At 41.7% G+C, this 26,214-nt stretch overlaps 2 protein-coding genes and 1 long non-coding RNA gene across 3 annotated transcripts in view; 1 reads left to right on the top strand and 2 right to left on the bottom strand.

Annotated features, from left to right (window-relative positions):
- The window catches only part of LOC119299842 (putrescine hydroxycinnamoyltransferase 3-like), a 120,011-nt gene extending 119,903 nt beyond the window's left edge, over nt 1-108 (top strand). Inside the window, exon 2 of the mRNA XM_037576986.1 lies at nt 44-108. Coding sequence (XP_037432883.1) covers nt 44-108 — 65 coding nt within the window. The remainder of the gene's footprint in view (nt 1-43) is intronic.
- A 409-nt stretch (nt 109-517) lies between these two features.
- On the bottom strand, nt 518-7,265 carry LOC119302484 (BAG-associated GRAM protein 1-like). The gene is made up of 18 exons (XM_037579518.1): nt 6,980-7,265; nt 6,798-6,830; nt 6,601-6,698; nt 5,631-5,706; nt 5,339-5,467; nt 5,208-5,254; nt 4,884-5,007; nt 4,663-4,779; nt 3,636-3,665; nt 3,444-3,543; nt 2,677-2,783; nt 2,305-2,448; nt 2,123-2,227; nt 1,905-2,051; nt 1,655-1,708; nt 1,479-1,542; nt 1,255-1,316; nt 518-893 (listed from the first exon to the last, which is right to left on the bottom strand). Exons 1-18 carry the CDS (start codon nt 7,163-7,165, stop codon nt 759-761), a joined length of 1,758 nt encoding a protein of 585 aa, XP_037435415.1. The 5' UTR covers nt 7,166-7,265; the 3' UTR covers nt 518-758.
- Nucleotides 7,266-11,600: 4,335 nt separating this feature from the next.
- LOC119302485 lies at nt 11,601-13,093 on the bottom strand. The gene is made up of 2 exons (XR_005147614.1): nt 12,745-13,093; nt 11,601-12,364 (listed from the first exon to the last, which is right to left on the bottom strand). It is a non-coding gene; the product is annotated as an uncharacterized LOC119302485 (long non-coding RNA).
- Nucleotides 13,094-26,214: the final 13,121 nt, after the last annotated feature.

The raw sequence follows: 26,214 nt of genomic DNA on the forward strand, positions 1-26,214 counted from the left end.
CATGCATTGTGGAATTCCTAACCGTTTGTATGTATGTATTCAGCAAGCATCATGAATGACACCGGAGGTTCTCAGTTTCTCACCATCTTAAACCGCAACTTGTCCTAGACACATGTCAGCGGTCACCAACCTCTGTCTTATGAAGCTCGAAAAAAAAGTGCCTGCTTGTGTGAGCGCGCGCGTGTTTTTCTTTCTTGCAAAAGTCTGCTCGCCTGTGTTTGAATGGCCACAAGGCTGGTTGCGTGGAGTGGATTAGTGCTTTTTTGCATCGCGATCCGTGGAAATGTTATTTTCTTTCTGTTGGGAGATTGATCTTATGCTTTTAGCCAGTCTAAACATGTGCAAGAGCCCACCACCTATCAGGGTATCTTGCACAGACAGGGTTTCGACCTATGGGCCCCTGCAGGCCCATCAGACTGTGCTGTACAAGAACACGTTGAGGTTGCATCTTTCCTTTTCCCATAAAACGGAACTGAAAATGATCTTTCCCCCTCTCGATGCTGACATGCTGTTCAACTTGAGAAACAGTAACTGACATGCTCATAGGTGCCCTATATTGGCCAATTCACAGATATACATACAGAAGCCAAGAGAGTATACACCACAAGGTATCTTAGCCATCCTTCTTTGAGGCAGCCAATCATCATATCAGATTTGGACTAAGTTACTTACAGTTACAGGTCAGGTCCACCGGGCCTTCTTCTGGGTATAAATAACATTATAAACTATCACTGGACTGGACGGTAGGTCAAATATAGTTACTGATCATCAGGTATGTCATCGGTGTCTGGTGCCGTATCCCGGCCAAGATCTTTGTCTTGTTGGTTAGGAGAGCTAACCTCTTGCATATACGACTCCGCAAATTCTAGCATTTCTCGAACTTCCTTCTTTAACTGCAATATTTTAAAACACAATTACCTTAATCACGACATGCAGAGACTAAAGATTGAATTATGAGGGATTTGTATTTGCATCTCGACATGCAAAGACCTTTTGCATCTAAAGTTCTGAACCCATGCTCCTATGCGCTACAACAAGCAAGCAAGCAAAAGCTACATAACCAGCCAGTCAATCTCTGTATTTTTAATGTCAAAATCAATCTGATCATATCCAGATTGCAGTGTATCTGGAGCCAAGAGTTGCTGTCTTATCTATTTCACTAGCATATTACTACTAAGTTTGTGGACAAATTAGATTAAATTCCAACTGGCAGATTATCATCAAAACAGAGGTCAATACTAGATAAACCCATACCTCGTCCACAGCTCCACTCTTTATTTTAGACTGCATTATGCACCATTTCTTGAAATGTGCACCTGAAAAAGGCAGAGTAACCACCATATCCATCAAGCAGAGTAACCACCATATCCATCAAATTACAAATTTTCATTTGCGGTTTAAACTGAGAACAGACATCATAACATAAAGTACAATAAGAGAACACAAGTTACACATGGAGATCAGAAGAAAACACTAACCAGCACTTATGTTAACACTGCACGAACTAGAATCGATAGTTTTCACAGACCATCTACAGTGTACCTGAAAAGTAGAACATCGGTTAATCATATTACCACATCATAGTTGTGATTTCATTGCAATGAAAAGAACATATAAATGTATCTGTCACAGAGACTAACTGAACATGAAGTACCTCAAAAAAGGAACCAAATGGAACATCATGTACTTGTTGCACAGTCTCAAATACCTAACAAGTATCCAGTGAGAAATTAGTATTATTATGATCTAAAGTACTCCCTCTGTCCCATAATATAAGAGTACATTGGTTGTAACGACATCTTATATTACGGGACGGATGGAGTAGTATATAACATAATGTAATACTATGATTCAAGAAAGATTTCCCATCATATTGGGATGTTCACTTTAGCACTTAGACATACCAGATCGGTTTTGTTAGCTGAAAGAACCATATGCTGCCACTCTGTCATTGCTGAATATGGAGGGCACATCGGACTATGGCATATGGATTTACAGTTAAGTTCTCTCACCTGACCATCATACTCGTCGGCAACATGCCACTGGCCCAGCTGCGAAAAGAGACATTTCTAGTCAGCAATAATTCATGACTGAAAGAGCTGGTACTCTGCTGGATACTTACGTTGATATCTTTATCCTGACGAGCTGTCCTATATTCTGTTATGTAACTTGAGTCATCACTTAATAGATTATTAAAAAACTCTTCTGCAGTGCACGGGAATGTTCCCTGCAATGAGATTGAATTAAATAATTAGTTCTGTTATCAACTGCAAAATCATGGAAGATACAGTTAGCCATCATTACATTAAATACAGAGACTAGAACTTCTTCTTTGACAAAAGGTTGTAGTTGCCCTGTTAAGTCAGCACAATCTTCTGGAACATTTATCTCCTTGCTGCTATTTTTTCTTGAGCTACTGAGTGCGCGCAATGCAGATTGAGCACGTTCCTATAATCCAAAAACCAAATATATTAAAAACTATCATCAATTCAGACAAGCAGTTTATGGAGATCACAATCATGTAAACCAAAGCCTACCATGAACAGCAAAACAAGCAGAAAGCACGCTTCAAAACTAGTGCACCAACAGTAAGATTGCCGATACACAACAGCAACATGCATCCTATATTTAAATTCTTACTTGAAAATATGTACAAAAAGGGCAGTTTGTCACTACCTGCTTCTCAGCCTCTATCATTGCATGGAAGTTCTTCACAGCTCGTTGCAATGCTCTAAATGTGTGGTTTCTGTTCCAAAACGATGCAAATTTGTACCTAACCCTTCCTGCAAAAATAATATAAGGTGACATAAAGCAAATGACAAAACATCCCATCTTATCTAGATTACCATTTCCAGTCCTTTTGCCAGCCTCCAGAAATTGTGTGAATATTGTAATTTTGGTTATCAGTGCCCTCTTATTCTGTTTTCTAGCATAAATGCATAATCAATAGCTCCATCCACACTTCTTAAGTTTGCAACAAATTTTGCATCAAGATAAATCTACAGCCCAATTCATGGTGGAATCTTGCAATCTGCACTCACAAAACTAAAATCTACATCAAGTCATGGACTAATAAGTAGTAATACCAAACATGTTGATGCTGCTGAGAAACAGAAGCAGGCATCAAGATCCAAAAGGTGGAACTGGAAGTTCAAGATTGGATGGGAGCAGAAAACTACGTGTCAAACTGAAAAATAGAGAAAACCACATTATGTATGTAGTATATACCTAGTTTAGCTGGATAGCCATAATGAAATTAGAAGGCGTCATGATTTATAGTGCCAGACAATAGGATGAGATTTGACAACTGAGCATTGCAAAGCAGTGAAAGGGCTTTAAGTTTGCAGCATTATCCATGTTTAGTGCCAGCGGAAGAATCAAGAAAGATGCAAAAGGTTTGTGTGACTAACTGACTATGCAAGATTGTGAGTGTTAAATCCTACCATCAGGGCATCCTAAGGGAGGAACTCCATGTCCTCCAGCTCCCGTTCGAAGAAATATCGTAATTGCTGGATTAATAACTGCATGCTGGCTTCTTCTTATCTGCTTGTAAAAAAAAGGGACAGAAGTGATCATTACATTTTTAGCAAGAAAATGGTGCAGTATATTACAAAAAGGAGTAGGGCAAGGCTCACCTCATCAATATCTCTCAAAGGGAGCATAACCTTCATACATAAGAAAAACATGTTATCAGTCACACGATGTACCACAGCCAATGTAAGAAAATGGATACGTTTCTAAGACAAGCTTTCTAGCTTAACAAAGCTAAACTTTCTGCAGCTCGTAGGATCGTAAACTTATCCAACCCAATCTAGATGGCATCGGAATACACACAGAAAATGCTATTGTTGACCAGGATTGGTAGCTTCAGTGATTCAGACTTATGAGGCAAACTGGCGTATAGCAGCCAGTGGGGAAATTACATTTCTATCAAGCTGGAATTCAACAGATTTTTTTCTACTGATCGTGGTACTGGCAGCTGTAACAGTCAAATATGGTACTGGATTCCTGCTAGTGTGGCCAGAAATACCACTGAGAACAAGAGACATAAATCTTGTTCAGCAAGTACACTGGAATCAATTGTTTCTAGAATGATTACTGACAAGTATATGAAACAACAAATTTAGCACCTCAACTATGGAAATACTGGAACAACAAAAGTCATTCAGGTCTTATATCCGAATCACGATTAATTATTAGACAGCATAGCCTATCTTGCGATGGCATTTTATCGGATCATAATCAACAGGACAAGGTCATATAAGTAGTACTCCCTCTGTAAACAAATATAAGACGTTTTAGATCACTATAGTACTCCCTCCGATCCATATTACTAAAGCTGCGACAAGCAATATGGATCGGAGGGAGTACTTTAGTGATCTAAAACGTCTTGTATTTGTTTACAGATGGATTACCATTTAAGAACCACAGGACAAAAGGATACGATCATCAACATTAGAAGAAAACGACAAGATCAGTATTTCTACATTAACTCTGTTATCCTATTGTTTCCTCATTTACAATGCTATCCAACAAATAATCAACACAGCACTAGAAAATGAATCTTTTCTGAGAAGCATGGAAAACATTAAGTGAACATAACGAACCAAGTAAATCCCCCAATCAAAGGATGCAATTGAAAAATACTGAATGTGAGCGTACCTTAATCTGCTTAGAGAAGACGTTTGAATGGAAGCAAATGTGCCATGAAGAAACATACATGCGACCGTGGTATAGAAATGATCTCTCAAGTGCACATGAATAGCTGTGTTCAACAACCTGAATGACAAAGAAAGCAAGAAACAGTTAGCTCTTGCAAGTTGGAAACACTGCTAGCAGACCTATGCATTATTTAATTAGCAGTAGCAGCCGTAGGTACTTACCTCATCTGGAGGGAGCCCAAAAATTGTCTGCAAATGACCTGGCTTTTGGTGAACTACAGTAGGGCCTTGTTTGTCTAAGGAAATCCTTCTACGAGCATCAGCCTCGGCAGTGTTGTTTAGAGCCCTAAAACACACCAAAAATGAAATGTCAGAAAATTGCTGACAAGACCACGTTATAGTTTTCTTGTGTTGTCCAAAGGGACAAAGTAAAAATAGTGAAGCAAGTGACTGCAACATGCCAAAGCTGTTGAAATATGCAAATTTTCACATCTAAAATAATTTAAAAAAACTTCAGAGCAAATTAATAATAGGTGAGATATTTACCTGGAGGAAGTCTCATGAACCTTGATTGCCTTAATATGGAGACAAACCTAACAAAACAAAACAAAAATGATATGATAACTGGAAGAAATAATCATTCTGATAAACCAAGTTGCTCCATAGAAACCAATTACCTGACCTGAAGAGCTGTCAAGTGTATACCAAACTGGTCCGCTCTGCCCCTCAGACTCGACTGGAACAGTAACAGAACCAAGTGTTGTGCTCTTCCATACAATGTCCCAATCATATATTTTCACCTGTATCTGCGATAGTGTACAGAACAAATGTGTGAGTGTATCTTTGACGAACTACCATCGATAACACCAATCGAAAAGACTTCTTGTGATCGATATGACTGTTCTTAAGGAGGGTCTCCAAGAAAATATTGCAAGAAATGGATTTCTTAAGGAAAGGGCTGGTAATAACCTTTACAGGAAGAGAGTCAACAACAAAATTGAATTCCTCTCCCCACATTGGGTTTCTTGAGCCAGGAACCATGGAGCTGTAAGGTGTTAAGAGATGAAACCAAGGGGATAAGTAGAGCACTACAAAATTACCTACTTGACTCCAAAATTCTATTAAGCAGAATAAAATTATCTAATATTAGGAGTGTTTATTTGAAATTGTTTCCGTCAACCCCCTTCCACCATTGCTTTTCCTACAGAAATATTTTTAGGGTCGATGAGTTACATCAGTCTACTTAAGACCCCAACCCCTTTCTCTCCTTCAACGGATTTCCGGCAATCCTGAGAGCAACCACATTCATTCATCTCCAAATTATGTCATCTGCAATTTAGATCTATGAACTGAACTTCTCCTGCGCCGAATCACTCCTATACACCGATTGGTAGTTGTCTAAACTGAGCCACCTCCCATCTCTCGTCTAATGATCTAGTGAGTAGCAATAATTCATCATTTAACTTGGTTTTACTGTGACCTTAAAAGGACAGCATTAGCCGCCAGCAGAACCTTTTGGGCAACGCGTTCGATTGGTTGTTGGATGAAGCTTGAACCTAGTTTACTCACACATATAGTTATCTGTACAGGTCATCAAATGAAATGCTCCTTCTCTAAAAAAAATCAAATGAAATGCTGTTACAATCCTCTCTTCCGTACTTCAATTCAATCAGTAAATGTTTTTCCCTAAAAAAGTGGTTTATTGAGTATTGTGCAGCCTAAATTCCAGGAGACAAGGTCATTTTCCAATGAAAAACCTTTGATGAGTCATATGACCGTGTGATGGCCATTGCTAAGTTTTTAGTCAGGAATGTATCAGGAACAGAGTTCTTCCTAAACCTATAGTCTGATAATGCTGTAACCATAAGTCAAATCATCCAAACTAACTAGAATCGACAGCATTGCAGAAGAGAATGTACATATAAATACTGAACCGAACCTGAAACGCTTCTCTTCGCCGCAGGTGATGAGCGCATAAGGGTCCGAGGTCCCATTCAAGTTCGCCGCGATCAAATTCTTCGCGGCTAGCAGCTCCAGCTGTTACAGGCACGCACCCAAGTCACACGACCGCTCACAGAGTCAATCACAATCAGGGGGGCGCAACAAAATCAGAGACAAGGGGCTGATCAGCCTCACCTTCACCACGTACGCCGACGGCCCCGTGGAGTACTGAGCAGCAATCCCCGCGCGCGGAACAGACAAAGCCAAACCAAAAACGCTAGCAACGTTAGCACGGGTGATCGTTCATCGGCGCATGCCGTAACCGCCCAAAAATTTCCCCACTGACGGACCCCAGGCAACCGCCGGTGCTTGCTTACCTTGTCGGCGCCGTCGAGGTCCCGCGCGAGGGCGAGGTCGTCGGCGCCCGCGGGCGGGGCGCGCGGGCCGAGGAGCTCGTAGGCGGCGTAGAGCGCGACGATGAGCATGGCCGCGGCGCAGGTGACCTCGATCTCCCAGCAGGTGGGCAGGAGGAACCCGAGCGCCGCCGCCGCCTGCGGCGACATGCCGCCGACCCTCCGCGAGGCCGACGCCGAGGGAGGGGGTCTAGGGTTTCTCGGGGGTGGGAGAGGGTGAGGGGAGGGACAAGCACGCGATGGCCATGGGAGGGAAGGGGGCAAAGGGGGGAGGTGGTGGTTACGGAACGGGAGGGGGCGCGACGTGGCGGAGAAGGTGGAACCGGTCGGGACAGCGTGGCCCCCCAGTGAGATCCGACGGTTGGGGCCGCTTGCGCGTGAGGTGGCGCGGATCTTGATGCGTCGGGGAAATGCAGGATGGGACGCTCGCAAAATCCGATTAGGATCCGTTTTATCTCTTAAATAAAAAATCCGATTGAAGATCTGTTTTCACAATCCATCTTTGAAACTAGATCTCATATCGATATATTTCGATGAATTTTTTTTGTTTAAAAGTTGCCATGTCTATTACACATGAATTGCCATGATGTTTACACCGAAGTTGCCATCATATGTTTTAACTATTTTGTTCTACATTTAAAAGTAAATTTTGACATCTTATAAAACGGAGAATTAAGAAACTAGACTTGTCATGTACCATAAACTAAAATTGTCATGATACATGCACTTAAAATTGTCATGGTTCATACAAAAAAAATATTTTCATGATCAAAGTACTGGAATTGCCATCATAAAAAAACTAAAATTGTCATGCTCTACAAACTAAAATTGTCACATGGCAACTTTAGTTTAAGCACTATGGCCACTACAGTGTAAACATTATGGCAACTTCTGGGCAAAAAAAAATTCATCGAAACATATCAACATGGGGTCTAATTTTGAAGATCTCGTCGAGACGGGTTTAATGGTGAAAACAGATTTTTAATTTGATTTTTTAATTAGGAGATAAAACATTTTTAAGTCGAGAACCAAAAAGATTTCTGTTGATGTCATCTATTCATACGTGGCAAAATAAGTGGTGATGAAGGTGTGTGGGTGATGTGCAAACGCCCACACGTGTGGGCATTAGTTTTTTCGAAAAACAATAGTATCAGATTTTTAGTCACTTGTATCGAAAACATTTGTCGTCGTTGGATCTAGCGCACTAATCTTGGCACACAGATGATAGCCATGCCATCACCTGGATTTGTTCGCTCCAATGATAGAGCGAGCGAACATCGTGAGCCCACGACCCACCACTCCCTCTCACCTCACCTACGAAGCGGTCGAAGGTATCACTCACTTCCTCTCTCCCGTAAATCCCCAGATCAACTCGACCAGGCCAACTCTCGGGCGACTTGTGCGGGTAACACACAGATCCTGACCAAATCCCCAGGCCGGTCCATGAGTAGCGCGCAAGGGGAGCCGCCGCAGAGGAGCTGCACATCGAACAGATGGGTAAGGGCGGCCGGAGCGAGAGAGAGAGAGAGAGGGAGGGAGGGAGGGAGGGAGGGAGGGAGAGAGAGAGAGAGAGAGAGAGAGAGAGAGATGGCTTACGACCGAGTGACGAGAAGGCTTTATAGTCCAACAGGCGGTCGCGCCACCGCTCCCTTCTGCGGGGACGCCCAGTGAACTCTTCAAGCCATGATGGATGGCCAACTAAAAGATGTCGCAACACGCACAGTCGCTTCGCCAATGGGCAAACTCATCCACAATGTTCTGATGCCCCTCACCTTGGCTAGGGTGTTTGTCGATGATTTTGAAGATGTAGAGCAATTTGAACAACCTCGAGGTGCAGACGAGGGAACACACTATAAGTTCAAAGAGTGTCCGAATTGACCCTTAGGTGGTCCAAGGAGCATATCCTTTTGGGGACAAACAAACGTGCCCTTGACACCCAATACGAGCGTCCCTTCACTCGGAGCATCTCCTTTTGGTACTAGCAGTAGCGAAAGGTCTGAAAGAAGTCGTACCTAATATGAAAAGACGAGGCTACTGAAAAGATCAGTATCGTCGACTAGAGGGGTGGGCGAATAGACAACTAACAATTTTTAAATTCCATTCCAAATTTTAGGCTCAATAAGAAAGTAGTTTGTCTACATATTGCTCGCGGAAAATGATGCCAGAAAAGAGGTTGGTAATCCCTGGGTGCAAGGAATTGTCATAGCACTTTCCAAATATAGAGGTGGTAGGAGTGAAAGATAAGATTCGTATTTTCTTAGGTCCTATATGTCACTGATACAATCATATGTACACCAAGTGTTTGCTTTACCTAGGAAGTAAAACTAGAAGTACTTGGTATCAAAGAATAGTTTTGCAAGATAATTAAAACCCATAAATAAAAGTTAGGTGTTGTTTTGTAAAAGAACAATACATAGCGAACGTGAAAAAGTGGTGGTCGTATGTGGTGCAAAATTGTCCCCAGGCAATTGGCTAAATTACTAGACCGGTCGTCATCATTGCAGTTTTATATGTAGGAGAGGCCTTTTCTAACATACTATCCATACTTGGAATCATACGTAATTATTATTGAAACTATTAGCAAACATCCACAAATACTAACAAGTTCATTAAGATAAACTGAACCATAACTTTAAGATATACTGGTCACCGTTTATCCCATATGCATCAATTTCTATGGTGTGGCAAGGTATACAGTCCTATCAACATACTACTAACCATAAGATGTGATCCACGTGTGCGCTCATATGATGAGAACCAAAGGACAACGGCATAACAACATGCAACTAAAACCAACCATAGCAATTCACCAATTAACCACAAGACAATCATAATCTACTCAGTCATAATAGAGATGCAATAGATCATTGTTAAATAATATATAGCATCGGACAACATGTTCAAGCAATGGATTACAAAGGTTTGTGGGAGAGTGAACCATTGTATAGAGAAGGAGGAAGGTGATGAAGATGTTGATGAAGACGGCGAAATTGATGAAGACGATGGCGGTGATGATAGTTCCTCCGGCGGCACACCGGCGCCATCGAAAGAGAGGGGTAGAAAGGCCCACACATCCTTCTTCTTTCTTGAAATTCTCCCTAGATGGGAGAAGGTTCCCTCTCTGGTCCATGGTGTTCTTGGCCTCCGGGAGACGACAGCCACCCCCAAGATTGGATCTTGGAACTTTTTGTCTCTCTTTTCATGTTGAAATTTGTGAGGTTTCACGGTTTTATTGACCCCCGGAGATCCGTAAGTAGGAAAAAAATGAAATTTTTATGGTGGTTCCTCGACTTTTGAGGGAAGCTACCCTCCAAAGGGCAACCCCGACCGACCTCCATAGCTCCCAGACGGGTTCACCACGCCCCTAGGGGTGACCATGTGGGGAAAAAGTCTGGAGCTCCTCTCAAGGTGTATCCAGGTCTATTGGGTCTCTTATTTTCCAAAAGAAATCTTCCCCGTGTATTTTTGAGCTCCCCAAATAAAGATTCTCTTAAAAGCTAAAAACATGCAGAAAGCAACAATTGGCTCTGTGCACTAGTTAATAAGTTAGTCCAATAAAAATAATATAAAATTGTGCCAAAACTATATATAATCATTGTAATATAGCATGAACACTTCAAAAATTATAGATACGTTAGATATGTATCAATGCCCTTTGATATACGGTTTGGATAGCGAAGGTTTCCCTGCATTTTTCGTAAGGACTGACCCTGAGTTATCGAACCCACGAGAGCATTTGCACTACGACAGTGGCTCTAACAAGTTCTTGCGAGTGAATTAAAATCCAGTTTTTGTAAATCGGACCTTAACAAACTTAGGGGTGTAAACACTAGAATTAAAATAGGCATGGATATGATGTCTTGATTCTTACATTATTTGTGTTCGGGACCATCATGATATTAATTTATGCTCTAAAATTATTCCAATTGACGTTTCAACAAACTATATTAATTTGTGAACAAAAAATATCATAACATATATACTTTTGTTGCGGGTATCATACATATAAATTATGTCCTCTATTGATGAACACACATTGAAACAATATAAAAACTAAAAAATCCAAATTAAAAATAGTGATGATAAAAGTAGAAAGAAGCAAGAAAAAATAGAAATGATGAATGAAAAAGAAAAAGATCGGAAAGGAAAAGGAAAAAACATGAAGAAGAAAAACAGCACCAGGCCATTTAATGACCCGGCCCGGGTGGTGGAGAGGTTCACGGAACGCGTCGGCCGGCAAACGGCCTGCTCGCAGGTCGCTGTGAAGAAGATCATCCCGAAGTCACACATTTCTGGCCTCCGTTTCTTAATCGTGTCGGCCTCGTTGTTGGCCCATAGGTTCTCCAACTGGCGCGGCAGACCGTACCCACCAGGCGTAGCATCTCAGTTCCCGCCAATTTGGCTGTTCTGGCGCGAAGACTAGTCGACGCATTTTCCCGTGGAAAGTAGTAGTACCAGCCTGGACGCGTCTTCCCTGCTCAAGACATTTTCTAGCTCACCTAAAAAAAACTAGCGGACGCGGCAAGCATCAGACGGTTCTTCTGTTTTTCTCCTTCCGTGCATTATTTTTTCCACATAAAAAAAATGCAAATACGAGTTGACAATCTATACTCTCTTTTCCCTTTATCATAAGGCGAGTGATAGGCGCCGGTGCGCCGGCCCAAATTTGGGCCGGTCGCTGCGCTACTGCACGATACGTCACTTTTAAACCGTACGATCTCGTTCATCTAAACAAAAAGGAAAAAAAGAAAAGGGGACAGAGCCTAGCGCAATCGCTCATCCTCATCCGGTTGCGCTCCTCCTCATCCGCGCTCGCCGTCGGTTTGCTTGTGCCGGCGCGCCAGAGGTCGCTATCGCCGCGCTGACCGCCCCATGGTTGCAGCACGGGGGCACACCGTCCCATCTCCACCACCAGCCGCTGTTGCAGCTCCGCTACCACCGCCGTCCCCCGTCCGAGCAAATCGACTCCATGGTCATAGCTTTTTCATCTCGCCATCGCTGCTTATAGCTCCCGCCATTGAAGGTTGTAGCATCTACTGATGAAGGTTGTAGCATCGCCTTCATCGTCCAACTCTGGTTTGACGCATCATCAGCTCCCACCACCATGTTCCAGCAAAAAAAACAAAATTCATCAGCAAAAAAGCCACTGTCACCGGTAGTAGCAAAAATCAAATACAGTTCCAACAAAATACATCACCGCCGTCGCCGCTGACTGTCGCAATGAAACACCTCGCCGAAGCAGCAAAAACTTTGTCGGTTGTAGCAAAACAAAAGGCCGGTTCCAGCAAAACGACTTGCCTGCTCGTCCGATTCCAGACCTGGTCGGTGTGGATGCAACTTATTCGCCGGCTGATTCCGTTGAAGCAAAAACATTAGCAGGTTCCAGCAAAAAAAGAAATCGGTTCCAACAAAAAAAACAGTGAAGAAAATCTGGTGGTTGATTTGTAGCAAAAAGGATTGCTATTTCCAACAAAAATAAAGAATGCTTCTAGCAAATAAATAACTCAGCAGGGAGACTCCAAGTGGTTCGATTGTAGGCTTGTAGCAAAACATAAAAGGTTGTAGCAAAAAGGATTGCTAATTCCAACTGAAAAAAACATTGGTTCCAGCAAATAAAATCAACAGGGGATCCCAGTGGTTCGATTGTAGCAAACAAAAAAGCTAGTTCCAGCAAAACAGAACACTGGTTCCACCAAAATGCAACAAAAAGGCGCAGCTAAAATCACCACCTGCACGGTTGGTAGCTCTGAAGTTCGCCGGTTCCAGCTCCGGTTGCAACACCTCGCGGTGCTGGTTCAACTCCGGATCAGGCGGTAGCCGGTGCACCGACGACTCGGCACGAGCCGCAGGTGGTTCCAGCTCCCGTGCTTGACTCGCAACAAAAACGGAGTGAAGGTCATGCGGCTTGGAACAAGAGAGAGAGAGGATGGGATGTGGGACGCGGAGGTCGCCGGCGTCACTGGAATTTGCGGCAACGGCGGTCGTCGAGATTTGGGGCTAGTGCGCGTTGGATCTGGGGTTGATTTTTCGTAGAGCTGAGAGAAATGGATCGAGGGAACTGAATGGATAAGGTCCAGCGCTAGTAAGAGATATGCCAGGGGAAAGGAGGGCGACGCGTGGAGCAGTGCGTGGGCCCAGTGCCAGGTAACGTGTCTCGTATACAATCTGCAATCGAACGCACGTGGCTCGACCGGCCGAACGCTCGGCCGGTCCGCCGTATAGAAACGTTTCCCTCATCATAACTGAAGTCTGGCTCCGTTTCGAAAATAATAATAACTGAAGTCCAGCACGCTCGATTGTCCAGTTGCCGCTGCCGGTCCCTTCTCATCCGCCGTATACTCTACCGCGACCGTCCTTTACTTATCCCGTAGTCTATGTCTCCTCCTTTTTAAGTCGGTATATATGCATCGTTAACTAAGATCTGTCGACGACAACCTCCAGTGCTGGTGTCGCATGCCAACCCTATCACAATCGACTAGCTATTGAGGCAGCCATGCGACAAACATGGACTACTTGTTGAGGTTGCGAACGGGGAATGAGCGTTTTTTTAGTAAAACGGAGAGAAGTATGGGGTCTTGCATAAGAAAATAGTTGCCTAATTAATTAGGAAAAATAAGGCAAAACTAGATACAAAGGGCATGAAGCCCTCACCGGTGGTTAAAATGTCAGAGGTTGTAAACAGATGAGTAACACCATGGGCCAACACGTCAAGCAAATGCCTACAAAGGGTACATCGCACGAAGGAACTCCTCACCGACCTCCACCGAGCAAGCTATCCAGCATGGCACATCCAAGGAGGAGCGTGGAGACCACTGACAAGCTTCAGGAGGAGGACGAAAGACGCCTTGCCTAGCATTGCACCACCTCACCCGAAGGGAGAGAACAAAGCCGTGGAGATGAGCAGGCGTGAGCCGTCCAACAAAGGTGATAATAAAACCACGCCTTGAGAATCGTGCGCCGAACACAACATCTTGAGGCCACCGTCATTGCATCAATCAAGCCTCCGTACATTGCATGATTCTCGTACATTGCATGGTTCTCCTTCACCATCTTCTGTTGAGAATTAGCACACAAATGCACTTGTGGTTAACTAAAAACTGCAGCAAAAACAAAGTAATCTCAACACCACATCAATGTACTAACTCAAGGATCATTGCTTAGCACGGAAGGAACCATATGGAGCGGCATATTTGGAGGTAAAATATGTTACTCAGCACACAAGACGCTCCTCAGACTATATCTGATGGTAGAAGTAACTTTTGACAACAACAAACATCAATTACAGAGACACCAGATTTATGTGGAAAGCCCCCAACTTGAGGGGAAAAACCATGGGCTGAAGCCACTCAAATCCTCTTCCACTATTATCCAATGTGGGATACAACAAGTTCTTCTCTAGATAACACTAGAGGATCTCATACATCAAGATTTCCGAATCTTAGATGAACACAACAAGTTTTGGTGCTCAAGAGCTAAAGATTGAAACAATCTCACCAAAGATGATAGAATTGCAGCTTGAAGAAGAAAAGGTAGTGGATTTGGATCATCACAACCTTGGGGAGGAGCTCCCTTTGCTTCTTCCTTCAATCTTTCTCTCTTGGTTTTTTCTCTTCCTCTCCAATGGAGGCGAACTGATTTTCGTCATCCTTGGTGGTGGTTGCTGGATGGAGGGTAAAGCATCCCCATCCTCTCATGTATAAAGTAATTGACCCTAGGTCATAACCCTAATGGGTAGTGTGCTTTTGCACCTCTTTGGGCTGCCTAAAAGTCTTCAAATGGTCGTCTCCTCACAGCCCACATGAGGAGGATATCCCAACAAATCTCCTCCTCCGACTCATGAGGGGGGGGGTGATACTTCCATTTTGCATCATGCTTTTATATTGATATTTATTGCATTATGGGATGTTATTACACATTATATCACAATACTTATGCCTTTTCTCTCTTATATTACAAGGTTTACATGAAGATGGAGAATGCCGATAGCTGGAATTCTGGACTAGAAAAGGAGCAAATCTGAGAGACCTATTCTGCACAACTCCAAAAGTCCCGAAACTTCATGGAGAACTGCTTTGGAATATATAAAAATATTGAGCGAAGAAAGCACCAGAGGGGGCCACCAGCCATCCACAAGGGTGGAGGGCGCGCCCTAACCCCCTGGGCGTGGCCCCTGCCTTGTGGGCCACCTGGCAGGCCCCCGATGCCCATCTTCTGCTATAGGGTGTGTTTTGACCTGGAAAAATTGAAGAGGAAGCTTTCGGGACGAAGCACCGCCGTCTCGAGGCGGAACTTGGGCAGAACCAATCTATGGCTCCGGCGGAGCTGTTCTACCGGAGAAACATCCCTCCCGGAGGGGGAAATCGAAGCCATCGTCATCACCAACGATCCTCTCATCGAGAGGGGGTCAATCTCCATCAACATCTTCACCAGCACCATCTCCTCTCAAACCCTAGTTCATCTCTTGTATCCGATCTTTGTCTCAAAACCTTAGATTGGTACCTGTGGGTTGCTAGTAGTGTTGATTACTCCTTGTAGTTGATGCTAGTTGGTTTATTCGGTGGAAGATCATATGTTCATATCCTTAATGATAATTAATACTCCTATGATTATGAACATGAATATGGTTTGTGAGTAGTTACGCTTGTTTCTGATGACATGGGAGAAGTCTTGTTATAAGTAATCATGTGAAATTGGTATTCATTCGATATTTTGATGAGATGTATGTTGTCTTTCTTCTAGTGGTGTTATGTGAACGTCGGCTACATGACACTTCACCATGATTTGGGCCTAGGGGAAGGCATTGGGAAGTAATAAGTAGATGATGGGTTGCTAGAGGGATAGAAACTTAAACCCTAGTTTATGCGTTGCTTCATAAGGGGCTGATTTGGATCCATATGTTTCATGCTATGGTTAGATTTATCTTAATTCTTCTTTCGTAGTTGCAAATGCTTGCAAGAGGGGTTAATCATAAGTGGGAGGCTTGTCCAAGGAAGGGCAGCACCCGAGCACCGGTTCACCCACATATCAAATTATCAAAGTAACGAACGCAAATCATATAAGCATGATGAAAACTAGCTTGGCAGTAATTCCCATGTGTCCTCGGGAGCGCTTTGCTTTATATAAAAGTTCGTGCAGGCTTGTCCTTTGCTACAAAAAGGATTGGGCCACCTTGCTGCACCTTAGTTACTTTTGTTACTTGATACTCGTTACGAATTATCTTATCACAAAACTATCTGTTACCGACAATTTTAGTGCTTGCAGAGAATACCTTGCTGAAAAGCGCTTGTCATTTCCTTCTGCTCCTCGTTGGGTTTGACACTCTTACTTATCGAAAGGACTACGATAGATCCCCTATACTTGTGGGTCATTAGGGGGAACCACTATGCCCGCTACCTTGCAACATGCTTGTAGCTTCTCATTTGGCAATATCTTGGTCATCATATTCGAACCATTGTCGTCGGTATTGATCTTCTTAAGTTTCAGCAACTTGGAACTCATGATACGTCCATTTTGCATCATGCTTTCATATCGATATTTATTGCATTATGGGTTGTTATTACACATTATGTCACAATACTTATGCCTTTTCTCTCTTATTTTACAAGGTTTAAACAAAGAGGGAGAATGCCGGCAGCTGGAATTCTGGGCTGGAAAAGGAGCAAATATTAGAGACCTATTCTGCATAACTCCAAAATTCCTGAAACTCCACGAAAGTCAGTTTTGGAATTTATAAAAAATAATGAGCGAAGAAAGTACCAGAGGGGGGCCACCCACCATCCACGAGGGTGGGGGGCGCGCCCCCTGCCTCGTGGGCCCCCTGGCAGACCTCCGGTGTCCATCTTCTGCTATGTGAAGTCTTTTACCCTGGAAAAAAAATCAGAAGCAAGCTTTCAGGACGAAACTCCATCGCCACGAGGCGGAACCTTGGCGGAACCAATCTAGGGCTCCGGCGGAGCTGTTCTGCCGAGGAAACATCCCTCCGGGAGGGGGAAATCATCACCATCGTCATCACCATCGATCCTCTCATCGGGAGGGGGTCAATCTCCATCAACATCTTCACCAGCACCATCTCCTCTCAAACCCTAGTTCATCTCTTGTATCCAATCTTTGTCCCAAAGCCTCAGATTGGTACTTGTGGGTTGCTAGTAGTGTTGATTACTCCTTGTAGTTGATGCTAGTTGGTTTATTCGGTGGAAGATTATATGTTCAGATCCTTAATGCATATTAATACCCCTCTTATTATGAACATGAATATGATTTGTGAGTAGTTACATTTGTTCCTGAGGACATGGGAGAAGTCTTGCTATAAGTAGTCATGTGAATTTGGTATTCGTTCGATATTTTGATGAGATGTATGTTGTCTCTCCTCTAGTGGTGTTATGTGAACATCGACTACATGGCACTTCACCATTGTTTGGGCCTAGAGGAAGGCATTGGGAAGTAATAAGTAGATGATGGGTTGCTAGAGTGACAGAAGCTTAAACCCTAGTTTATGCGTTGCTTCGTAAGGGGCTGATTTGGATCCATATGTTTCATGCTATGGTTAGGTTTACCTTAATACTTCTTTTGTAGTTGCGGATGCTTGCAATAGGAGTTAATCATAAGTGGGATGCTTGTCCAAGTAAGGGCAGCGCCCAAGCACCGGTCCACCCACATATCAAATTATCAAAGTACCGAACATGAATCATATGAGCGTGATGAAAACTAGCTTTGACGATAATTCCTATGTGTCATCGGGAGCGTTTTCCTTCATATAAGAGTTTGTCCAGGCTTGTCCATTGCTACAAAAAGGATTGGGACACCTTGCTGCACCTTATTTACTTTTGTTACTTGTTGCTCGTTACCAATTACCTTATCACAAAACTACCTGTTACCGATAATTTCAGTGCTTGCAGAGAATACCTTACTGAAAATTGCCTATCATTTCCTTCTTCTCCTCGTTGGATTCGACACTCTTACTTATCGAAAGGACTACGATAGATCCCCTACACTTGTGGGTCATCAAGACTCTTTTCTGGCATCGTTGCCAGGGAGTGAAGCGCCTTTGGTAAGTGGAATTTGGTAAGGAAAAATTTATATAGTGTGCTGAAATTTACTGTCACTTGTTACTATGGAAAGTAATCCTTTGAGGGGCTTGTTCAGGGTATCTTCACCTCGACTAGTAGAGCAAAGAGTTGCTCCTCAACCTACTGAACCTACTGAAAATGTTTACTTTGAAATTCCTTCGAGTATGATAGAGAAACTACTAGCTAATCCCTTTACAGGAGATGGAACATTGCATCCCGATTTGCACCTAATCTATGTGGATGAATTTTGTGGATTATTTAAGCTTGTAGGTATGCCCGAGGATGTTATCAAGAAGAAGGTCTTCCCTTTATCTTTGAAGGGAGAGGCATTGACATGGTATAGGCTATGTGATGATATGGGATCATGGAACTACAAACGATTGAAATTGGAATTTCATCAGAAGTTTTATCCTATGCATTTTGTTCATCGTGATCGTAACTATATATATAATTTTTAGCCTCACGAAGGAGAAAGCATCGCTCAAGCTTGGGGGAGGCTTAATTCAATGTTATATTCACCCAATAATGAGCTCTCAAGAGAAATAATTATTCAAAAAATTTATGCTCGGCTTTCTGACAACAATCGCTCCAGGCTTGATACTTCTTGTACTAGTTCTTTTATGATGAAGACTATTGAATTTAGATGGGATTTATTGTAGAGAATTAAACGCAACTCTGAAGATTGGGATCTCGGCGAAGGTAAGGAGTCAGGTATAACACCTAAGTTTGATTGTGTTAAATCTTTTATGGATACCGATGTTTTCCGTAAGTTTAGCACTAAATATGGATTTGACTCTGAGATGGTAGCTTCTTTCTGTGAATCATTTGCTACTCATGTTGATCTCCCTAAGGAGAAGTGGTTTAAATATCATCCTCCCATAGAAGTAAAAGTAGTTGAACCTATTAAAGTTGAAGAAAATACTATCACTTATAATGATCCTATTGTTCATACTACTTATGTTGAGAAACCATCTTTTCCTGTTAGAATAAAGGATAATGCTAAAGCTTCAACTGTTGTCAACAAAAGTAATATTAGGACACCTAAACCCCCTGAGCAAACTAAAGTTGAACCTTATATTGTTATGGTTAAAGATCTCTTGGTTGATAATATTGATGGGCATTTACTTCTGTGATGAAGCTGCTAGAATTGCTAAACCTGGTGCTAAAGAAAAACATAGACCTGTTGTAGGCATGCCTGTTATTTCTGTTAAAATAGAGATCACTGTTATCATGGCTTATGTGATATGGGTGCTAGTGCTAGTGCAATACCTCATTCTTTATATGAAGAAATTATGGATGATATTGCACCCGCTGAGTTAGAAGGTATTGATGTTACAATTATGCTTGCCAATAGAGATACTATATCACCGATTGGGATTGTTAGAGATGTTGAAGTCTTGTGTGGAAAGGTTAAATATCCTGCTGATTTTCTTGTTCTCGGTTCTCCACAAGATAGCTTTTGTCCCATTATATTTGGTAGACCCTTCTTGAATACTGTTAATGCTAGGATAGATTGCAACAAGGATGTTGTTACTATCGGTTTAGGGGCTATGTCTCATGAGTTTAATTTTGCTAAATTTCATAGACAACCCCATGATAAAGAATTACCTAGCAAGGATGAAATTATTGGCCTTGCTTCTAATTGCCGTGCCTCCTAATGATCCTTTAGAACAATATTTGCTAGACCATGAAAATGATATGTTTATGAATGAAAGAAGGGAAATAGATGAGGTATTCTTTAAATAGGGCCCTATTTTGAAGCACAACTTGCCTGTTGAAATCCTAGGGGATCCTCCTCCACCCAAGGGTGATCCCGTGTTTGAGCTTAAACCATTACCTGATACTCTCAAATATGCTTATCTTGATGAAAAGAAGATATATCCTGTTATTATTAGTGCTAACCTTTCAGAGAAGGAGGAAGAGATATTATTGAAAACTCTGAAGAAGCAGCGTGCTGCTATTGGATATACTCTTGATGATCTTATGGGCATTAGTCCCACCCTATGTCAACACAAAATAATTTTGGAGAAAGACGCCAAACCAGCTATTGATCACCAACGTCGGCAAAATCCTAAGATGAAAGAAGTGGTAAGAAAGAAAATATTAAAGCTCCTTGAGGCAGGTATAATTTATCCCGTTGCTGATAGTCAGTGGGTAAGTCATGTCCATTGTATCCCGAAGAGGGGAGGTATTACTGTCGGTCCTAATGATAAAGATGAATTGACCCCGCAAAGAATTATTACATGTTATAGGATGGTAATTGATTTCCGCAAATTAAATAAAACTACTAAAAAAGATCATTACCCTTTGCCTTTTATTGATCAAATGCTAGAAAGATTATCCAAACATACCCACTTTTGCTCTCTAGATGGTTACTCTGGTTTCTCTCAAATACATGTGTCAGTTGAGGATCAAGAAAATACCACTTTTACTTGCCCTTTCGGTACTTTTGCTTATAGACGTATGCCTTTTGGTTTATGTAATGCACCTGCTACCTTTCAAAGATGCATGATGGCTATATTCTCTAATTTTTGTGAAAAGATTTGTGAGGTTTTCATGGATGATTTCTCCGTTTATGGATCCTCTTTAGATGATTGCTTGAGCAACCTTGATCGAGTTTTGTAGAGATGTGAAGAAACTAATCTTGTCTTGAATTGGGAGAAGTGTCACTTTATGGTTAATGAAGGTATTGTCTTGGGGCATAAAATTTCTGAAAGAGGTATTGAAGTTGATAAAGCTAAGGTTGATGCTATTGAAAAGATGCCGTGTCCCAAGGACATTAAAGGTATACGAAGTTTCCTTGGTCATGCCGGCTTTTATAGGAGGTTCATTAAGGACTTCTCAAAAATCTCTAGGCCTCTGACTAATCTCTTACAAAAAGATATTTCTTTCGTCTTTAATGATGATTGTGTAGAGGCATTTGAAATACTTAAGAAAGCTTTGATTTCTACACCTATTGTTCAGCCTCCTGATTGGAATTTACCCTTTGAAATTATGTGTGATGCTAGTGATTATGCTGTAGGTGTTGTTTTAGGGAAAAGAGTCGATAAGAAATTAAATGTCATTCCCTATGCTAGTAAAACTCTAGACAGTGCCAAGAGAAATTATGCTACTACTGAAAAATAATTTTTAGCAGTTGTATTTGCTTGTGATAAGTTCAGACCTTATATTGTTGATTCCAAAGTAACTGTCACATTGATCATGCTGCTATTAAATATTTTATGGAAAAGAAAGATGCTAAACCTAGACTTATTAGATGGGTTCTCTTGCTACAAGAATTTGATTTGCACATTATTGATAGAAAGGGAGCTGAGAACCCCATTGCAGACAACTTGTCTAGGTTAGAGAATGTTATTGATGACCCACTACCTATTGATGATAGCTTTCCTGATGAACAATTAGCTATCATAAATGCTTCTCGCACTGCTCCATGGTATGCTGATTATGCTAATTATATTGTTGCTAAATTTATACCACCTAGTTTCACATACCAGCAAAAGAAAAAGTTTTCTATGATTTAAGACATTACTTTTGGGATGACCCACACCTTTATAAAGAAGGAGTAGATGGTGTTATTAGACGTTGTGTACCTGAGCATGAACAGGAACAGATCCTACGCAAGTGTCACTCCGAGGCTTATGGAGGACACCACGCTGGAGATAGAACTGCACATAAGGTATTGCAATCCGGTTTTTATTGGCCTACTCTCTTCAAGGATGCCCGTAAGTTTGTCTTGTATTGTGATGAATGTCAAAGAATTGGTAATATTAGTAGATGTCAAGAAATGCCTATGAATTATTCACTTGTTATTGAACCATTTGATGTTTGGGGCTTTGATTATATGGGACCGTTTCCTTCCTCTAATGGATATACACATATTTTAGTTGTTGTTGATTACGTTACTAAGTGGGTAGAAGCTATTCCAACTAGTAGTGTTGATCATAACACTTCTATTAAGATGCTTAAAGAAGTTATTTTTCCGAGGTTTGGAGTCCCTAGATACTTAATGACTGATGGTGGTTCGCATTTTATTCATGGTGCTTTTCGTAAAATGCTTGCTAAGTATGACGTTTAATCATAGAATTGCATCTCCATACCATCCACAGTCTAGTGGTCAAGTAGAACTTAGTAAGCTCAAATTAATTTTGCAAAAGACTGTTAATAGATCTAGAAAAAATTGGTCCAAGAAACTTGATGATGCATTGTGGGCCTATAGAACTGCATATAAAAATCCTATGGGTATGTCTCCGTATAAAATGGTTTACGGAAAGGCATGTCACTTACGTGTCGAACTTGAACATAAGGCATATTGGGCTATTAAAGAGCTCAATTATGATTTCAAACTTGCCGGTGAGAAGAGGCTATTTGACATTAGTTCACTTGATGGACGAAGAACCCAAGCCTATGAGAATGCCAAACTGTTTAAAGAAAAGGTTAAAAGATGGCATGACAAAAGGATACAAAAGCGTGAGTTTAATGTAGGTGATTATGTGTTGCTATTTAACTCTCGTTTAAGATTTTTTTGCAGGAAAACTTCTCTCCAAATGGGAAGGCCCTTACGTTATTGAGGAGGTCTATCGTTCCAGTGCCATAAAAATCAACAACTTCGAAGGCACAAACCCGAAGGTGGTGAACGGTCAAAGAATTAAACATTATATCTCAGGTAATCCCATAAATGTTGAAACCAATGTTATTGAAACCGTAACCCTGGAGGAATACATAAGGGACACTTTCCAGAATGTTTTAGACTCCGAAAAGGAATAGGTATGTGGTACGATAAGTAAACCGACTCCAAAACAGTTCTAATGGAAATTTTTCTCCGTTTTGGAATATTTAAGAAAATAGGAAAATAAGAAGTAGTCCGGGAAGGACACGAGGCGTCCACAAGGGTGGAGGGCGCGCCCCTGCCTCGTGGGCACCTTGTGTGCTCTCCGGACTCCGTTTTCTTGCACAATACTTCTTTTGGTCGGTAAAAATTCATTATATAATCTCCCTAAGGTTTTGACCGTCGTATTACGCAAATATCCTCTATTTTCTCTTCGAGCTGTTTTCTGTCAGAATTGTTAAGGCCAGGCATCATGTCGTCCCCCTCCTCCAACGATCAGGGCAACGATGCTTGGCTAATGAAGATAGAGTTGAAGAGAGAAGGACCCAGGGAGATCAACATGGATGATGGGATCAAGAAGGCCATGGAGGATCAAGCTCCGGCGGCAAAAGAAGAAGACATCCTCCCACCTCTCTTTACCCCGACTGAGATTGAAGCTTTCAAGATGATTGAGTTAGCTCGTATACAAAACAAGTATCTCACACGTGAAAATGTTTTGTTGAAGGAGCATATCGTCGCACTCAAGGGCATCATTCGCAAGTTGTAGGATCTCTTACGCTCGATGTGCGACTATCCATCATCAAAAACTCCTTCATCACCTCCAAGGACATAATCACATGGGTATGGGCACTCCCCTTGGCAACTGCCAAGCTTGGGGGAGGTTCCCCGGTATCGTATCACTATCACACTCCTATCTTTACCGTTTTACTTAGTTGGATCCTTTTGGTAATATCTTGATTTAGTAGAATAAAGTTTTAGTACGATCTAGTTTTGAGTTTTGCTTTATGATCCTTCTATGTAATCGAGTTCGTGAGCTATATATAATAAAAATTAGTGTTGAGTCAAGGGCTTGATTATCTTGCTATGATCTTGAGTGAATAAAAGAAAGAGAAAGAAATAGAAAGAAATAAAGAGATCATATTTATCTTATGGAGAGTAATGACTTCACATATAAAGAGTATGATGATTAAAACTTGTTGAGAGTTGACAAACATAGTTTTGGTCATTGTTGCAATTAATAGGAAGTAATAAAGAAAGAGAGGTTTCACATATAAATATACTATCTTGGACATCTTTTATAATTGTGAGCACTCATTAAAATATGACATGCTAAGGAGTTGATGTTGGACAAGGAAGACAACGTAATGGGTTATGTTCTCTTATATCTAAAATAAAGTATATTGTCATGGATCATCCAACATGTTGAGCTTGCCTTTCCCCCTCATGCTAGCCAATTCTTTGCACCAAGTAGAGATACTATTTGTGCTTCCAAACACCTTTAAACCCAGTTTTACCATGAGAGCCCACCATATCTACCTATGGATTGAGTAAGATACTTCAAGTAAGTTGTCATTGTTGCATGCAATAAATATTGCTCTCTAAATATGTACGATTTATTAGTGTGGAGAAAATAAGCTTTATACGATCTTGTGATGTGGAAGAAATAAAAGCGACAGACTGCATAATAAAGGTCCATATCACAAGTGGCAATATAAAGTGACGTTCTTTCACATTAAGATTTTGTGCATCCAACATAAAAGCACATGACAACCTTTGCTTCCCTCTGCGAAGGGCCTATCTTTTACTTTTATCTTCTACCTTATGCAAGAGTCATGGTGATCTTCACCTTTCCTTTTTACATTTTATCCTTTGGCAAGCACATTGTGTTGGAAAGATCCTGATAGATATATCTAATTGGATGTAAGTCAGCATGAGTTATTATTGTTGACATTACCCTTGAGGTAAAAGGTTGGGAGGCGAAACTATAAGCCCCTATCTTTCTCTGTATCCGATTAAAACTCCATAACCATAAGTATTGCGTGAGTGTTAGCAATTGTGAAAGACTAAATTATAGTTGAGTATGTGGACTTCCTGAAAAGCTCTTATATTGACTCTTTCCTATGTTATTGTAAATTGCAATTGTTTCGATGACCGAGATTATAGTTTGTTAGTTTTCAATGAAGTTTCTGATTCATACTTGACATTGTGAATAGATTGTTACTTGAGCATAAGAAATCATATGACAATATTTATATATGTTGCTGTTATAAGAATGATCATGATGCCCTCATGTCTGTATTTCATTTTATCGACACCTCTATCTCTAAACATGTGGACATATTTTTTGATATCGGCTTCCGCTTGAGGACAGGCGAGGTCTAAGCTTGGGGGAGTTGATACGTCCATTTTGCATCATGCTTTCATATCGATATTTATTGCATTATGGGTTGTTATTACACATTATGTCACAATACTTATGCCTTTTATCTCTTATTTTACAAGGTTTACACGAGGAGGGAGAATGCCGGCAGCTGGAATTCTGGGCTGGAAAAGGAGCAAATATTAGAGACCTATTCTGCACAACTCCAAAAGTCCTGAAACTCTAGGGAAGTCAGTTTTGGAATTTATAAAAAATACTGAGCGAAGAAAGTACCAGAGGGGGCCACGCACCATCCACGAGGGTGGGGGCGCGCCCTACCCCCTGGGCGCGCCCCCTGCCTCGTGGGCCCCCTGGCAGGCCTCCGGTGTCCATCTTCTGCTATATGAAGTCTTTTACCCTGGAAAAAAAATCAAAAGCAAGCTTTCGGGACAAAATTCCGCCGCCACGAGGTGGAACCTTGGCGGAACCAATCTAGGGCTCCGGCGGAGCTGTTCTGCTGGGGAAACATCCCTCCGGGAGGGGGAAATCATCACCATCGTCATCACCATCGATCCTCTCATTGGGAGGGGGTGAATCTCCATCAACATCTTCACCAGCACCATCTCCTCTCAAACCCTAGTTCATCTCTTGTATCCAATCTTTGTCCCAAAGCCTCAGATTGGTACATGTGGGTTGCTAGTAGTGTTAATTACTCCTTGTAGTTGATGCTAGTTGGTTTATTCGGTGGAAGATTATATGTTCAGATCCTTAATGCATATTAATACCCCTTTGATTATGAACATGAATATGATTTGTGAGTAGTTACGTTTGTTCCTGAGGACATGGGAGAAGTCTTGTTATAAGTAATCATGTGAATTTGGTATTCGTTCGATATTTTGATGAGATGTATGTTGTCTCTCCTCTAGTGGTGTTATGTGAACGTCGACTACATGACACTTCACCATTGTTTGGGCCTAGAGGAAGGCATTGGGAAGTAATAAGTAGATGATGGGTTGCTAGAGTGACAGAAGCTTAAACCCTAGTTTATGTGTTGCTTCGTAAGGGGCTGATTTGGATCCATATGTTTCATGCTATGGTTAGGTTTACCTTAATACTTATTTTCTAGTTGCGGATGCTTGCAATAGGAGTTAATCATAAGTGGGATGCT

Source organism: Triticum dicoccoides, chromosome 5A (genome assembly GCF_002162155.2).
Source record: "Triticum dicoccoides isolate Atlit2015 ecotype Zavitan chromosome 5A, WEW_v2.0, whole genome shotgun sequence".
Taxonomy (NCBI): domain Eukaryota; kingdom Viridiplantae; phylum Streptophyta; class Magnoliopsida; order Poales; family Poaceae; genus Triticum; species Triticum dicoccoides.

Bases quoted from the DNA above. Each gene is read 5' to 3' on its own strand.
- LOC119302484 (XM_037579518.1), bottom strand. From the start codon at position 7,165: ATGTCGCCGCAGGCGGCGGCGGCGCTCGGGTTCCTCCTGCCCACCTGC. The intron at 6,831-6,979 runs GTAAGCAAGCAC...ATTGCTGCTCAG, and splicing joins ACCTCGACGGCGCCGACAAG to TACTCCACGGGGCCGTCGGC. The intron at 2,228-2,304 runs GTAATGATGGCT...ATCTCATTGCAG, and splicing joins TTCTAGTCTCTGTATTTAAT to GGAACATTCCCGTGCACTGC.